The 16533-nt window shown below is 40.5% G+C and overlaps 1 protein-coding gene across 1 annotated transcript; it reads left to right on the forward strand.

Annotated features, from left to right (window-relative positions):
* The first annotated feature begins 558 nt into the window (after positions 1 to 558).
* On the forward strand, positions 559 to 16325 carry LOC145905775 (short-chain dehydrogenase/reductase family 42E member 1-like). The gene is made up of 13 exons (XM_082993059.1): positions 559 to 696; positions 878 to 1034; positions 1266 to 1361; positions 1461 to 1518; positions 1721 to 1836; positions 2054 to 2129; positions 4310 to 4392; positions 7825 to 7956; positions 9314 to 9379; positions 10504 to 10567; positions 11423 to 11496; positions 14349 to 14475; positions 14749 to 16325. The coding sequence occupies exons 1-13, from the start codon at positions 620 to 622 to the stop codon at positions 14832 to 14834; spliced, it is 1212 nt and encodes a 403-aa protein (XP_082849185.1). The 5' UTR covers positions 559 to 619; the 3' UTR covers positions 14835 to 16325.
* The last annotated feature ends 208 nt before the right edge of the window (positions 16326 to 16533 follow it).

Raw genomic sequence — 16533 nt, forward strand, 5'->3', positions numbered from 1 at the left:
AAGATTTATTATTTCTGCGGAATAAGTGATTACTGCAGAAACAATCTTTTGAAAACAAAGCAAAATTTTAAATGTACCAATTTACGAAAAATTAACTTGCATCAACAAATTAATAAAAGGAAATATTTAAAACACAAAAGAATACATGCCTTTTTACCCTAATGGCCGCGTAATTCAAGCAGCGATACGACGTTAATTTACGAGCAATAACCCCAATAAAGAGAGAAGAAGAAAAAAGAGTCATTTTTTCGCGGCGTTCTGTTCCAGACAGGATTTGGTCACTTATTCAAAGTCGCACTATGCAGTGCAGTGGCATGTGCGTTATAGTTCTTCTCGGTTATGCAGAGATTTGCGGCAATTTTAAATTTGCTGTGTGCGCAGAGCACCAGCGGTTTGTTTTCTCCTTTTAACCGTTAAGTGTGAGCACTAGCTGATAATGCTTTCATGAGCCTTAATTAATTAATGCTTAACGTAGAAAATTTAAAGACGACGCAAAGCAGACGACAGTGCGTTTTGTGGGAGGACCTATTATTTCAGAGCTAAAGCTGTTTCATTTGCAGATCTTTCAATTCCCGAACTTGCGTAAGGCAGCTACAGCCCCAAGAGTGTTAACATTGCCATGGGTGATAATTTTAATGTGGAAGACATTGGTGTGCCTCGGGAATTCACTCTAACTACAGGCACCAATGGGCACAGGTTAGCATTACATTTATTGTGCTTTTTTGTCTGGGTTACATAATGAGCTTTTTAGGCCTATGTTTTTGTTTTGTTGTTTATAGTGATTTATTGGGCTACAGATGTGGTCAAACAGAGTTTTTCAGATCAAGAAATTGCCTTATTTTGATCTACAAAAAACAGATATTTCTATTTTTAACAGTCGAAAACTGAATTTTCTTATCACGGGGGGCTGTGGCTACTTCGGCTTCAGACTGGCAAGGACATTGCATCATCTTGGAGCGTATGTTACAATCCTTGATATCCAGTTACCGAAGCTATGTGAAAAATATCTTGACCAGCGACTAAAATTTGTGCAGGTATTTGTTCCTATGTATGTGTAAAATAATATTTTAAAACTATTGAAAAAAACTTTGTTGTCAATTAATTTGATGCAGTTTAAAAATCATAACATGGTGGTGTTATAAAGAAATTGTGTGTGCAACAAATTGAATAAAATGAAAATAATGATTATTTACCTATATTTAACCTACAATTTCAGCATACTCTAATACTAATAACGTAATTTTATAAAATGTTTGTTTTTGTAGGGTGACATTAGGAATTATTCTGATATTGTTAAAGCCTGTTGCAACATCGATTGTGTCTACCATGTCGCTTCATTTGGCCTAAGTGGAAAAGATCAGGTAGATACATTAAAATAAAAATTAAATAAAAATATATTTAAATTGAAAGAAGTCACTTTTTAAGCCTGTTATAAATAATTAAACATTCTTTTTTTTTAGTTGGAAAAAGACATGAATGAAGCCGTGAACTTCGGCGGAACCAAAAACGTCATTAAGGGTGAGTAGAAAGAGACCTTAAATTTTTTTACTCAACATGAATTTAATCTTGCGAGTATCAGACATTCAATGAATCATCTATCTTTAATGCACGTCCGTTGTTAAGAGTACCCAACCATGGCTGACTCACAATTTTGAACTGATATGTTGGGTACTTATGAAGCACTCTGTTATGAGACATCATGAATTTTTTATGGGCACAGCATGCCAAGAATGTGGCATCAGCCGTCTGATCTATACAAGCACCTACAATGTGGTCCTTGAGGGAAAAGCTCTTTGCAACGCCACTGAGGACGCTCCCTATGGCAATCCAGACAAAGTAAAAGAAATGTTGTTATTCTGAAAATGGTTATTTTTTGTTGTGGTATGGAAGCATAAGGAGCATAAGTGCCAGGACTTACTGAAAACAAGCCACAAAATATTAAAAAGTTATCATGCAAATCGCAATTTGCTTCCCTAATACAATGTGATTGTTTCCCATTTGCCCTCCAGTTGTCTTAGGTTGAAAATCGTTAAAATAAAAACAAACATTTCAGATGGTGGACTATTACTCTTCGTCAAAACTCAAAGCTGATAAACTGGTATTGGAAGCGAATGGCTCAGACATAGCCGGTAAGTAATCGAGTGCATATTGCGACCGACCAGTAGTCAAGTACTAGTACGCTACTTAAGTGCCCACACGCTGTTATGTGCTTATTAACACAAAACGGTTGGGAATTGTATGTGGCTAATCGACCGTGGCATATCGCCTAGCAACAGACCCAATTTATTTACGACATAATGTAGTCGATGGAGTTAATCGCAACCCTGTTCAACGGTGCTTAATGGAATTGGGGCTTGTTAAACTAATTGCTGCACAATCTTGTTTCACCAGTAAGGCTTGGTGATTGCATTTGTGATTTGCTGTTTTTAACCTCTTGTTTCAAACGAATTAGCGTAATTATTTGAAGCGGCCTTCGAGAGACACCAATCACGCGGTGCCGTTGGCAAACACCCCTACCATCACTAGTAAATATAAATGATAATAATTTTCGCCCCGTTTCAACCGCCAAACCAACTTCTTGAATGATTTTCAGTTTCGTTTATCAAGGCGAGGGACACTTGCATAGTAATTAGATTTTTGTGCATTTTTTGAAATCAGCAGTTGCAGGTCGAGAAAACGAAAATAAAACCGTCACCGAGGGGTAACACATTTAAACAAAGGGGTAGACGCGAGTAGCCCAATCTCCCAAAGCATGAATAGGCCAATTCAAGCAACGTGATACGGTTACTTCAACATCTGATACAGTACTCTGTTCAAACGCTCAAAATCCGCCCCAAATTACCTCTGAACAGCCTTCGAATCGCGTCGAACGCCGCAACGTCACTGGGTCAAAGGTTACTGCGTCGTATTGATTATTTTCTTTCATGTCGTTGTAGTTACATTCGTTCGTGCCTTCCCAACGGGATAATCGTTTGCGGTTATCGTGTTGTGAATGTCAAGCGTGCTTAACATAAACAAACACGTGATACAAGGACAGTAAACGCAGAATTAATGCGTATTTATGCTATTTTTAGTCGTCGCCCTATGCATCCTTTTCTTGGATATTTACGCCATCGATCGCACGTTGCAGTGGGATTAAACCATAGCTGGCTCGAAGCAAATGTTACCTAACAAGTCATGTAGCGAGATGAAAAAATCCTATAAGGCTTAAACTCAAACCTTGATATTGTTTAGGGAAATCGCCTTTGAATTAGTTGTATTTGCGATACCACTTCGACAGGCAACTGTATTGTTTTCCCAATTGTTAATTATACGTTCAGCATTCAGAAGTGCCGAAGCTATTGTGGTATGTCCAAACTAACATCCAATAATTGCCGTTCGTATCTGGATCACACGCAAGTCTCAATTCAAATTCTGGATATTGACCTTTTTCCGAGAAGGCATGTAGTCAAGCGGCCATTACCACGAGCGAACCAGTCTGACTAGCTTTAGGTGGTGCATAAAGTTAGCTTTCACATCGCATAACACAAAGCCGCCCGCGACGCCGCAAGCTCCTTATCGGCGATTCCATCTGTCAGACGAAATACGTATTTGCGGCTGCGGTAACGTGCAGCCGTATGCGCCTTGGTATTAAGCGATGTAGGTTATTAGTTGGAAGTTTTGCAAAACCTACGAATGGAATGCCGACTTTTGTTACCAAAAACGTTGCAATACGCATTTCTTTGGATGGCAGACATACACCATGTTGTTATTGTTTTGACAAAGTCTATTTAAACCCCAAAAGATAAGTTTGAAAGACGATAAACATATGCAACAAAATGCCCGCTTTGTTTTTGTGTTCTCAGTGCTAACCCCTATGTCTAAATTGGGTAAGTGTCCATTTTGCCTGTAAATGCTTACGTGGTGCTCGAAGGTATTGCATAATATTGCGAAGTCTTGATTTACAAAATGCACTTAAACCCCCAAACTGGCGTTTTACCTGTAATATAGATGTTATATTTTCGCCTATTTTCCTTTTCACAACAAGATTTATAAGAAGTCAGAGTCTATTGAATCTGTAAAGTTTTTCTGCGACGACCCAACAAATTTAGAGCCCAAATCAGGGGATTTCAGGGCATATGTTTAATTTTGTCCACGTTTTGGTCTAGGATGGATACGAAACACGTTTCTAGCCCTTATATTTGTCCTATCACCATGGCAGAACGAATAGGTTTTAGCTGGTATGAAATAGGCACTTTGCCATCATCGTCAAACCCTTTTCCGCTATTGCCAGAATGACTCAACATACTGTACATTATTTACATTCCAGGGGGTTCCCGTCTATCGACCTGCTGCTTGCGACCTGCAGGGATATTTGGGCCTGGAGAAAGGAGACACATTGACCGGGCAGCGGTGAGATTATGATCTGCAATTTCGTCACTAAAATTTTTGTTTATCTTGCCCGTTCGGCGTGCTACAGTCTTAACCACGGAATATTTTATTGATCTTACGTCACACTGGGTTAAAAAATGTAAACGGCGGAAAAAAAAACTTTTTATTACATTTCAAATTGACTGGGAAGATAATACTATTGTGTTGTTGCTGTCAGGCATATTGTATTTCAATTAATTGTACCAGAAACACAGATTAATTGAAACACAAAATACTGTACGATGTAAGTAGTAAGGATTTGATTCTTAACGTGCCCCGGCATATTTAATGGGACCTGCAGGTCAAAAGTGGATGGGTTGGGCCAAAATGCCTGAGAACGGCCCAATTACGACTTATCTGCTTAGCTTTTGAAAATGGACTAGGGCGAATGGTTGCTCCATTACTCAATGGGATAGTTCCACCAAAGTATTGAGGAAGTCCTGACTGTTGATTAGACGTGTCACCAAACAGAGGTCAATCACCAGGCTTGGCACACAGCATTAGCCAACACAGTCACTTACAAACTTTATACAATTCACTGTTAACCCCAAAACAGCGTGGTCTTTACTTTGGCTTGTGCGCCATCTCTAATAGGCCAAAGTCTTTCCAACGCATGCGTAGTTGATATATATGGTTTGGTCCCATTACGAACGTGCTTAGAGTCGACCAACACTATTTAAAAGAAATTAAAAAAAAACACATGCGCAGTTCGCCGGCACGGAAAACAATACCAGAGCAGTGACAGGTAGAACAGTGAAAATGTTATGGCCTAAACCTCAGTAACCAACCACAATTCTACCCACCTACTTCTGGAATCACTGATAGGCAAGATAACTGCGGCTGGTGAATTCAGTTATGTGTGAGTAATGTACGTCTTGAGTGACCTAGTTTAACAACAGACTTGTTTTGGTCTGAAGACTGCTGGGAAATTCTCCCTCTGTGATTAATTGAGCGTCCATCGTTGGTCGAAACCGGCGGAAATAGGAGGCCTGCATCGATCTAGTGGATCGAGTCCAGACATGATGGGTCAAAAGCCGGGCACTGATATACCAACCAACCGTATTTCCCGAGAATTGCGCGGCTCCAGATAATTCCTTAAATGATTGCTTCGAAAACGCCAGTTACCGGATACGAAAACGTGATATTATCGTTTTGGTCTCCGGTGTAGGACTCATGAGTGATGTTTTTTTGTCATTGATTTCGAGCTGGTCAACGTCTCTGTCTGTTTGTCTGTGTCAGTTACCAAAGGATTTTGCCTGTTCGTCCATGTTATGAAGGTCTGAAGGAAGTGGAACTGACTTCTTTTCCATTTCCTGGTGCTGTGGAGTCTTGCAGCAAAACTTGATTTCTTTTTCAAGTTCCTGAGCTTCGGCCACAACATAATACTGCAGTGTTTTGTGGCATATTTATCAATACTCGAATTAGTTTTTGTTGCATTAAAAAGATAAAAAAAATGCCAAGCCCTCAGCATACACGAACTTTGTCCTATTGGTACAAATAATAAATATGGCGCATGTACATTAAAGCAGAATCCAATTAATTTTATGTTCGTTCTGAAAGCTAGTTGGTCAAAACCCAGCTGGATGTCGCCGCAATTTCAATCACGAATCCCCAAACAATGGCACCAGCTGTTTGTGGGAAAACCACGTTGTAAAAGTCGAAATTACGATGTTTTTTTCAATGTCTGCAAGCACACAGCATCGTTAAATTGCTGTGGGTGTGTACTTTCTGTTTTAAAGTTTGTCAATTATTACTCTTTGTACAAATGACCGTAAAGCACAGATCGAATTCTTAAAATAAAGCGCAGTTTCCAAAAGTTTGTCGTTATATATTTTTGTGGATGTGTCAATCTTTATTTTGTCCATTCTTAATATAAATTCGAACACCGTGTCAAAAATGTCTAATTCAGCAAAAAGTAGGAATGCTGTTTTTTCCAAACTTCAGTAAATTGATTTGTTCCCAAACGTGTTTTTTCGCGTTAATTGCGCGACAATTTCAAGCCAGAACAAGTGTACTGATACAGGGGTCGTATCTTGTAAGTGGTAACCGTATACTGTCATTTGGACAGTCGGTGTCTGATTACAAATGTAATGGAGACTGTACGTTAATTTGGGCGCCACACAAATGTTTAAACGTTTTTCAAACTGTTTTCCATTAAACCTATTCATTAAAATCCAATATAGGCGTTTTAAAAACATCAAATGGTTTTCCCAGTTATGAACCCGCCCTCTCATCCAGCTTATTGCATTTTTATTGGATGAGCGACATTAACCCATGTTGACTCGCTACAATGCGAAGGTCGTGATAGCCGCGAGTTTTTTAAATTCACGATGTTGGTTGGCCGACCAGAGTCAGACAGTTAACCAGCAAGGCCGTCATGCCAGTCGTCGGCTCGTCAAAATGATTTTATTTCCTGTCTGACGTCAACTTTTTAGTTCATTGTATAGAAGCGCAGAGTCGCCTGACGAACCAATTACGTAGTCATCCATTGCGTATTAGTAATTTAATTATTTTTAACATAGTAACCTCGAAAATGGTGGTCGATCTTCTAAAAGGATCATGTTTCAATTGGCACTGTACGGAGCTTTCTGTAGTTATCGTTTCTCCTTTCGTCGTTCGCGTATTAATACAGGATATAATGCTTGTGTAACGTCGTGTCATGCACGCTGACGGTGCTGTTAAAGTACAGTATTCAAAAAGTCTGGAAAAATTTCGGCAGGAGTTTGGCCATGGCTAAAGATTCGATTTATTTTGGCATTGACAGTTGGTCGATGTGAAACTTGGCTTTCCTCTGGGATATCAGCCGCTGAAATGGAAAATTGCATTTTGTCACATGGGAACTCTCTTTCCAAATGAATCGCTTACGCCAAAATGTTCCACTTCTGAATCTTCCCTTATATAGCGAACATTGCCTTCCTGGGAGAACGGCATGACATACGCACCGTCACAACCACAACAGGGTCGTTTAGCGAGCTGGCAGCAGCCAACCTTAGTTTTCGGAAGTTCCTAACCGCGGCGCAGCTGTAATGTACGATGCACCATATGCCCCTACTTGCAGCGTTGTTGTGTACCGACGTTCTGATGGGTTTCCAGCTTGCAGTGTACCGTTTCTCGGTTGCCCGCTTCTACAGCATTCTTATTGTCTTTACCTTGACCATATATAAGGACGTGATGTTTGTCATCGTGCAGATTTCTTGCTTATGATGTAACAAAAACTGTTCCTTTAGTTTGCATCATGTTGAAATGCGTGTTTTATTTTGCGGGCTCTGTGAGTTGCGAGTAAGTCCTTAGTACCATAAAACGACTCGGCAAATTGTGGTTGCAAAGTGCTTATGTGCGCATCGTACCGTCTCATAAACCCGAAAATTGGCGCCGAACGCCCATGCAATATTAATGATTCCCATATTTTCGCAGGCGCTCGTGGAAATGAACGTGGTCATTTTGAAGATCGGAGATGCAACGGTCGACTGGGTGCATGTTAATAACTTGGTACAAATTCACCTTCTAGCTTTGGCCGCCCTATCTCCTGCTGGCAAGGGCATAGCGGTACGTGGTTTGATCATATTTTTTTGTATCAGCTTTATTTTGTTGTACGTATTTGTCATGCTTTTTTAGCGAAAATGGCCATCGTGTCATCGGCAGTACTGCGTTTGAGTCACTTGAAAACTGTCAAACAAGCAACCCGATCTTGTAGGCTTAAGGCCTAATTAGCATGTGATATTCTTCTAAATAACAGCTGCCTTTTGTAGTTGTCGTGTAACATACTTACAGTAGTTAGCGACTTGTACAGTAGTTTTAAATGTGTGATCTGTGATCAGTATGGCCACCGTTACCTGCGTAACTTCCTTTAATTATGAGTATTGCCAAAGAGTCATTCAATAAAGACCGACGTAAAAACGATTTTGTTCAACTTAGGTTGTATTACGCTTCCCAAAACCATACTGTGATCTTCACAATCGCTTGCTCTCTCCTAGAGCTAGACGATGAATTATTCAAACTCGCGTCTTGTGTGACGAAATAACTGGCGGCGTGGCGTGAGCGCTTACGCCGATTGTCACGTAACAATCCCCGCGAATGAAGATAAAGGTCTCCCGCCGAGTTTGCTAATCAACTGGGAATGCTAGAATGAGAGCGTGCGGCATAATACTAACGCTCCCAAAAGCCCACGCCCTCATACTGTCGCTTTGAAAACGCCCACTCTTTAGATGACGTAATGCAGCGCTTTTGTTTAACCGACGTAGCGTTAGCCCTCAATCTTCATTTCAATGGGTATAACGTTTGAGGAGAAATGTTATATTTAGCTTTGCAAGGTGAATTCTAGGAATGGCACGTTTTTTTGGTTAGAAATGGAACGCCCTTCATACTGATAACGAAATTTATAAACCGGCCAATGTGTATACATCTGGGCTTATTCGAAACAAAATTAAAATGGGATTAATTTTGAAAACTTTCACAAGAAGTTATGCCACTATTAGTTTTGTGGCCTTGTGCTCTTAAACTTTGCATTCGCGGTAATTGCCACGTGTAGCTTTAAATGCCAAGTAAATCACGTCCACACAGTATAAGCCGCTCAAAGATAGAATGAAATGCAGACAATGAAGGTCGAATGCTGTTACAAATGACTCTATTACGTCACAAGCTCAATTATTATTCATGCGTCAACAACGCATGCAAGTATGTGCTAATATATCAAAGTGTCCCGCAAGCTTTTGTCAAACCAACGCATCTCCCACAGATACATATGAATAGGCAAGCAAGTACGTTAGAAGTGCTGTAAGCCACATGAGGTACCCGGATCTCAATCATTACCTCTCGAAAGATACAGCGGCCCCATTAAACTTAGCAAACAGTTGATGTACTACTTTTGCTGTTGTTGAAATGCAGTGTTTTGTTTTTTGTGTAGGCTGGCAAGGCTTACTTCGTATCAGACAACAAACCCATGCCATTCTTCGAATTCCTGTCACCTCTGGTAGGTCCAGTCTCATTTATCGTTACTTATATTAATGTTATTTCAAAACTGGGAGGTAATATTCACGTATATTAAAATTTTGTGAAATGCAGACAGGGCTACTGTATGAGGTCTTATCAGTGCAGCTGGTATGACGGTGTCTGTGGGGTGGCCCAGCTGGTTAACTATTGCCACGTGACATGCTTTTTCTCTTCTGTAGCTTACTAATCATTGTGACTCGTTTGCTTTTTTATTGTATTCGCATTTCAGAAAATGTAGAAACAAGTTTGTGAAAATTAAAGTAATATTTAGGTGCGGAAAACGAGTTAATTACACGGAGTTGGAAAGCCAAAGCTAGTACGCCGATCAGCCATCATTATTAAGCAAACGTTGTGAACACTGCTGTGCTCATCATCAGTGCTGCCAGTTCACAGACGTAATATTGTATGTGGAGTCCACTAAACATACTAAGACTTCACGCACAAGTTTTGAACGTTTATCTTGATTTTCGCCCGCTTATGTTCTAAGGTTAAGAGCAGTGATTCACAACCATGATCCTTATCAGCCCTTTAAAATCACCCAACCCTTTTAATAATCTTGCCCCCTTCTCATGATAGTAGTGGTGTATTTATTTAACCAACTTCATTACCGCACCCAGGCATTCCTAGGGACACACACTGTTTAAGGAGCCCTGGTTTAGAGGAGAGCCAAGTGGAAACAATCACTCCGCAGTCGCGTTAGAAATGGAGCTCTTTTTGTCTCCCGACATCTTCTCACAGACTTGTTCCATCTAACTTACTATAGGGGGGATTTTTATTGGGCGTTTCAGAACCTTATCGGAATTCTTTTGATTATTATGTTTATTGTTAACTTTTTGAAGAAACACGTTTTTTTAAATCGTTGAATAGCTTTTAATGTGGGCATTCATTGGCTTTGCGTTGGCGAAACTGTTAAACAATCAAATACCCGTTGGTCGCAGTATCAAGTAACAAGTAGCCGGTGCCGAACATGAGGCGCTGGTGTAACTTTCGAAACCTCCCGTGTAACCGCACCCCTCCAAATACTTACCCAAGCCGAGAAGTTCAAAGAATTAGGGACCCGTTCTTCTAACATTCAATACAAAACCTGTTCTTTTGTTTTTGCAGTGGACCGGCCTCCATCGTACCCTGCCACGCTACAAGTGCCCTTACATATTCGTCTACTACGCCGGTAAGTGCGCTCGGCATCGCGACGCCCGCCCGATTGTGGAATAACCGCCGTTCCGTAGGCCGGGGGTGTGTTTTGTTCCCACAGACAAAACCTACACACGTGTTGATCCTTAGTCAATTTCGCGCACAAAGTAGAAAGAAATGGTGGTTTATGACGTAATAATCTTCAGATTTTTCTAATTTCGTGATAGGACTCTCCGCTTATCGTTCACACCCATTTTGTTGTTGATGCTTTAAAAAGTGTGAAGCTATGTTAAACGGCATATAGCGAAATTACAATATTATCTACTATAGTAGAATTCTGCAACAACAAAAATTCTCAACCGATTCGTTGCGCGACCGAGTTAAACTTGTCCGGACTAAAGTACACGAAACCAACTGAGGGATCCTTTGTAGTATCGGCGCCACATTGAGTCCTCTACTCCCTCCTATTTAAACTGCCGCTTTTTACTGTTTAATTTCCAAGAGGGTACTTCGTCGTTGTGTATATACTTAAGCAAACGTATCTTTCAACGAAGTTTAAGGCAGCATTTGTGGAGCATAACTGACGAAATACACTTGGGTGTAATTTGACCTCTTTAACACGAACGAACCCCATCATACAGTTGTATTAAGCGGATTGTGGACAATTGCGACATACTGGTGTGTGTACTTTTACGGTACACCGTACATACAACGCGAACGAAGATGTCTGGAACGATTGTATGACAAAAATGTTCTGCGTCGCGCTACTTTCATTCAATCATTTCAAAATCCCAAGCATTCCACTCAGACACAGACGCCTAAACCCCTAAACCGACTATACAGGTGCCGATTTTAAACCAATCAAGTTAATCACACAATACTTTCTTTGCAGCATTCTTGATGGAGCTGGTTTATCATTTGCTGAAGCCCTGGCGCGTCGTAGCTCCGCTGGCAACGAGGACAGAGGTAATTACCGGGGATATATGGTTTCTTTGCCGTACTTTTCTGAAGGCGTTTTGTATCCGTTATGCTGTTGTCTCATCGGTATGTGAAAGTAGGTAAATGTTGCCTTCACTCGATAGAACGGTATCCGACTGCTGAACACGTGTAATTTACCACTTGACTATGGCCGGTTTGACGTTCTTGCTAACGATTTAACGAGCGGATTAAATATTTCGCTATACCACTTGATTGCTTAGGCCCTCAGCAAGACGAACTTTTATGACGTGATAAAGTGAAAGGTCCCACACAAATTTCCCATTGAAGTAGTTTAGAAATGCAAATTCTGCACTTGCAGGATGTGGTTACTGTTGCGTGTTGATGTACCTGATTTTCAACAGCTCCTCGCGCCCCAAGGCGCAGCGCGAAGCCACGATAAACAATAACAACGTAGACAGCGGAAGTCCAAATCTAACCCATTCACTTCCTTGTTGACAAACTTAGATCCTCTGAATTTGGTTAACCAGCAGGCATTGGGCTGTTTATAAAAGTGCGGGCTTTATAAAAAATTGTTAAAAAAAGCAACATAGCGCCTAAAATTTCAAATTTGGTGTGTTGGTTGGTATTTTGTGTGGCGTCGCTTAGCAACGTGTGGTCGGCAGCATCGTATACTCAATTCCAAAATTTTGACAGCTTAACCTACAACCACCCATCATTATATGACTGCTTTGCATAATTATGGCCAAGCCGTTTTCGATATCGTGTTTTTCCAGTATTACCGGTGCCAGTCAAAAATAACTTTCCGCATGTTAGCTTGCCGACCAATATTTTTCAGCATTAACAGTGCGCCGTTTTAAGGAAAAATGTTGCGTGATTTTGACTGGCGTCTATTGTAGGGTATTATTAACTTAACCATTGAACCAGCACCTTTTTAAACAAATATTATGTGAGGTGTCAAGTGAACGTTTGTTGTTAAAACAGTGGAAAGTTAATGCCATACACAGTACAGCTTACTTTCATGCAAAACTTGAAGTAGGTTCATGAAATCGTGATGATCTTCACCCTTGCAATGTCGTCAGATAAATCAATTTGTATTGTCGTATCAAAAGTATGGCAGTAGATTGTCGTACTAGGTATGATGGCACAACAGGCCATAAGTCAGCGATTTGAACGCCGCCACACGCTTTCGACTACTTCCTGAAACGCGTACCGACTTGTTTGGCTTGACATGCATCTACACTATGGTCCAGCAGTACTGGTATATACAGTGTCATGTTTCTGGTGCTGGATTTACGTGTAAACTTTTCTCATGAAATGCACACTCAGCTAGTTGTTGGTGTCATTTAGCTGGGTTTAATAGTGGGGTTCTACGCATACGGTAATCTACCAGTGCCTATATCATTGCTTGGTACTTCCACCCCAGAGTTTCTTTTGCTCATTGAGCCTCGTTTATCTTGTGACTTGATTTCATTTTTGTTACTTTAATGTCCTACTGAGTTTTTAAAGGTTGTCGTTTTTTGTAGCTGCATAATGTGCGAATTATAAATTGAACAGTTTTCGTTCTATATGCCCCTGTAATATTGCTAATTAACCCGTGTGAACCAACTTGACATTGAAATTGACAACCGATTACACTCAAGTCGTGTCCAATTAACCCGCACAGACATATATAAAACTCTTTTTAATAGTGCAAACCTTGTATCACATGCATTTCTGTAGAGTCAAAAACACTCCAGGTTAACTGGATATGTGGTGAGTACGGCAGTGGTTAAAACTGCCCTTTACCATTGTACCATTACAATATAGCGCGTAGTTAACCTAGTGTTTGTTAAACCCGTGCAATGCTTGTCAGAGATACAATTTAGTGAAAATTGTGTCACCCGCTTGGCTGTACGCTTTCGTGTTCCAATATACCGAGCTCAGGTCGCCTATTTATAGACTGCGCAAAATGTCCTATCAGTTTTTATGTAAGAATAAAATCCTTGTCCAGAACAAAGGATTGTTTTCCTTTTGTCCAAATATCCTGCTTGCCCGATACGTATATATCCTGAAACTTTGATCCCTGGATATGAAAATTGTTGATTCCACGTGTGCCTATTCCTCGCTGCAAGTGGAAAAATCAGCTTGAAACTTCAAACTTAACTGCATAATTTATTTCATTGCTAAAGCAAAACTGTTTGAGGTAACGCACGTGGAGGTACAATGACGTCATGTTGAGACTCGCTTACTCTTGACATTGCGTGCCAACAACTCGTCTCGGGTTCGATAACCGGAAAGAGCGACCGCTTAATAGAGTGACTCGACAAAATCCGCGGTAAAGTTTTCGAATTTTGGGCTGTCCGAGGTTTTGTGATGCTCCATTGATAGTTAAGTTGTCCACAGTGACCGTGGAATTAAGCACGTAGTCAATAGCGGTGGAATTTGTTACTATGAACTTATTTACTTGATTTTGTTCAACTTGTGATGTTATACCAAAATGTTTACAATCAAGTCAATTGACTGTCATTTCCAAACTATTGTTGTTTGCAGACGAAATCCCAATTTATTCCGACATGTATTTATGCCTGGGGCACCAATAGCACTTAAAACACAATTATTAAATCCGAAGCAAGTTTTTTTTGCTCTCACTGTCTCGCATCTCACAAGCAAAAAGCGCAAGGCACGGCGTCGCGCTTATGGTGTTTATAAATTCCTTGTGCTGCTGTCCACGTCATAAAAGCGCCTTTGTGACGCAAGTCCCGATTAGAACGGATAACTGCTTGCTTAAGGCTACACGCAGAATGCGACTTAACGGTGCGTGTCGTTGATTAAAAGACATAAACGTTTCGTGTTATACTGTATGGGTGAGATTTTTATGAATGAAACTTTCTTGTTTGCAGATCATGAAGATGGGACTTTCCCATTACCACCGCATGGACAAGGCAATGAAAGAGCTCGGTTACAAACCCAAAGAATACGATTTCGCTGACGTGGTAAAGTTGTACCTGAAAGAACGCCCCAAACCAGGTAAAAACGACGGCAATAAGTTTTTTTTTCGATTAGGAAACAGCAACAAAACCTTGCTGTACAAGCAATAAGCCAATAATAAAATTTTGCTGTATTGAACACTCAGTAATAGCAACCTGTTAAGAATAGCCCGAAAACTGTCGCACTTTCTCTATTACAAAGACGTACCCGTGTTTTTAATTGGGCTCTGTGCGTGTCATTTGGACTCAAACGCTAAACAATATATTTTATGCAACCTATATTGACCCAATTACCATGTTTTTTGCTGTTCAGCCTCCAGCGGTGATAGCTCGTTCTGGGCCAAAGTCGTCCTCTTTGGAATCGTGATCCTCTGCTGTTTCTTGCAGCTTATGCTCTAGACATCAGACCCTCAGAAATCAACACTGACCCGCAAATCATTTGCCGCGCTGTTGTTAATTTAAATTCGCCGAAACCTCATAGCAATTGTTGATACAAGGTAGTTGTGACTTACCCGACCTCTTTATCTTTCCTATTGAAAACGTATTTTATTCGTTCTCTACACTAATTTGGGGTCGTGCATTTGGCTAAAATTTTCGACATTCACCCCCTTTCTGTAATCTATCAGACCTCTGGCGCCACCGCATGACGTTTTTAAACCGACAGGTGGCCGTAAGATGTCGCAAAAAGAGCGTTATTGTATTGTCTATGCGGCGAAAACGTTTTTTTAAGATATCGCTTTTCGAATGGTTGCGCTTGATGCGAAAACTCTATTTTCTATACCTATTACCAATACCGTTACATTGACGTACTACACAGACGCACGCTAATGATTGTCGTTGCACAAAACCCACATTGAACATATATTTGATCATTGCCTTACCTCTAACACGCGTTGACGCGTTTCTAAAAAAAAACGAATTTTTTTTCACAGCGGTGAGAGAAGGTCATGACCCCATTTCTTGGGGAATACCCTCTTGAGCTGAGTGGGGTTTATGTTATTGTTGTTCTGTTGTGTACACATATACATACGAGTTGTTTGTGTTCGTTCTTGCTCGTTCAGGCATCGCCGCACGCCGAATGTCTCGGTTGCAAACGCTCGGTGTACCACACGTTTGGCGTGGCACAAATAGAAACAGTGTTTTTTGTGATCAAATCCATTTTCCAGGTCCACGAGGACTTGCGCTTTTCTCGTTTCTTCGCACTCTCGGCAACTCTCAATGCAAGCTTGCAAACCACTTACCTGAATCATTCCGCAAAGTTCCGATCTACCCGCAGTCGGTGTACAAAGCGCACCTGATAATACCTTGACGATTTATTTACTGAACTCGTTATTAATATTGATTAACGATTGATCGATTCGCAGAGAAATTCAGTATTATATCATTGTTGCACGGCAAGTTGCGTAAGTGCGGATATAGATTTAAATGTGTTTTTTTTTCGTCCACCGTTTTTCCGGCAAAGTGTTCATATTCATTGCAAGAAAATGTTGACAAAAAATTTACACAAATTTTTTTTGTAAACAAATTTACACAAAAAACGTTTTTTACGCTCATACACACCCCCTAGTGGATTTTATATTTATTACTATTTGATGATGTATCATTGTTTCTGTGATGACGTAACAATCGCGCCATTATGACGTCACCCGATGTGGGCGAACGCGCGTCATCGGACCATTTTTCTTGCGTTTTTGTCATTCGCAATTTGAGTGTAATCGTGTTTATGATCACGTGGCCGTGTTATGACGCTGACGTCACTGCGCATCTCTGTAAAAACCATGACGTCACCACTTGGCGACTGAGTTTTGTTGCATTTTTTTTCGCCGCCTGAGTAGATCTCGTGCTACGGTGTTTGGTAGCTTGTTGGTAGAAATAGAGAAAAGTATGATGTTTGTGTTGTGAATTGATCACATTGAGAGCTGGATCTCAGAGCATATACGATGGTATAGGCTTTTGAAACCAGATTGGGACAGTTGTCAAGATTTTACTACTGCTGGAAATCAATACATTATGTCAGTGGTTATCAATTTTCATTAAAGCGTTGCAACATAATATGACGACACACAATTGTTCGCGTTGTTTTTAAAAAAAATTCGCT

The sequence above is a fragment of the Ascidia mentula genome, chromosome 6, assembly GCF_947561715.1.
Source record: "Ascidia mentula chromosome 6, kaAscMent1.1, whole genome shotgun sequence".
NCBI classification, from domain to species: domain Eukaryota; kingdom Metazoa; phylum Chordata; class Ascidiacea; order Phlebobranchia; family Ascidiidae; genus Ascidia; species Ascidia mentula.

Coding starts and splice junctions, on each gene's coding strand:
- LOC145905775 (XM_082993059.1), top strand. CDS start 620: ATGGGTGATAATTTTAATGTGGAAGACATTGGTGTGCCTCGGGAATTC. Junction 1,035..1,265: donor AGCGACTAAAATTTGTGCAG/GTATTTGTTCCT, acceptor TTGTTTTTGTAG/GGTGACATTAGGAATTATTC. Junction 1,837..2,053: donor CCTATGGCAATCCAGACAAA/GTAAAAGAAATG, acceptor CAAACATTTCAG/ATGGTGGACTATTACTCTTC.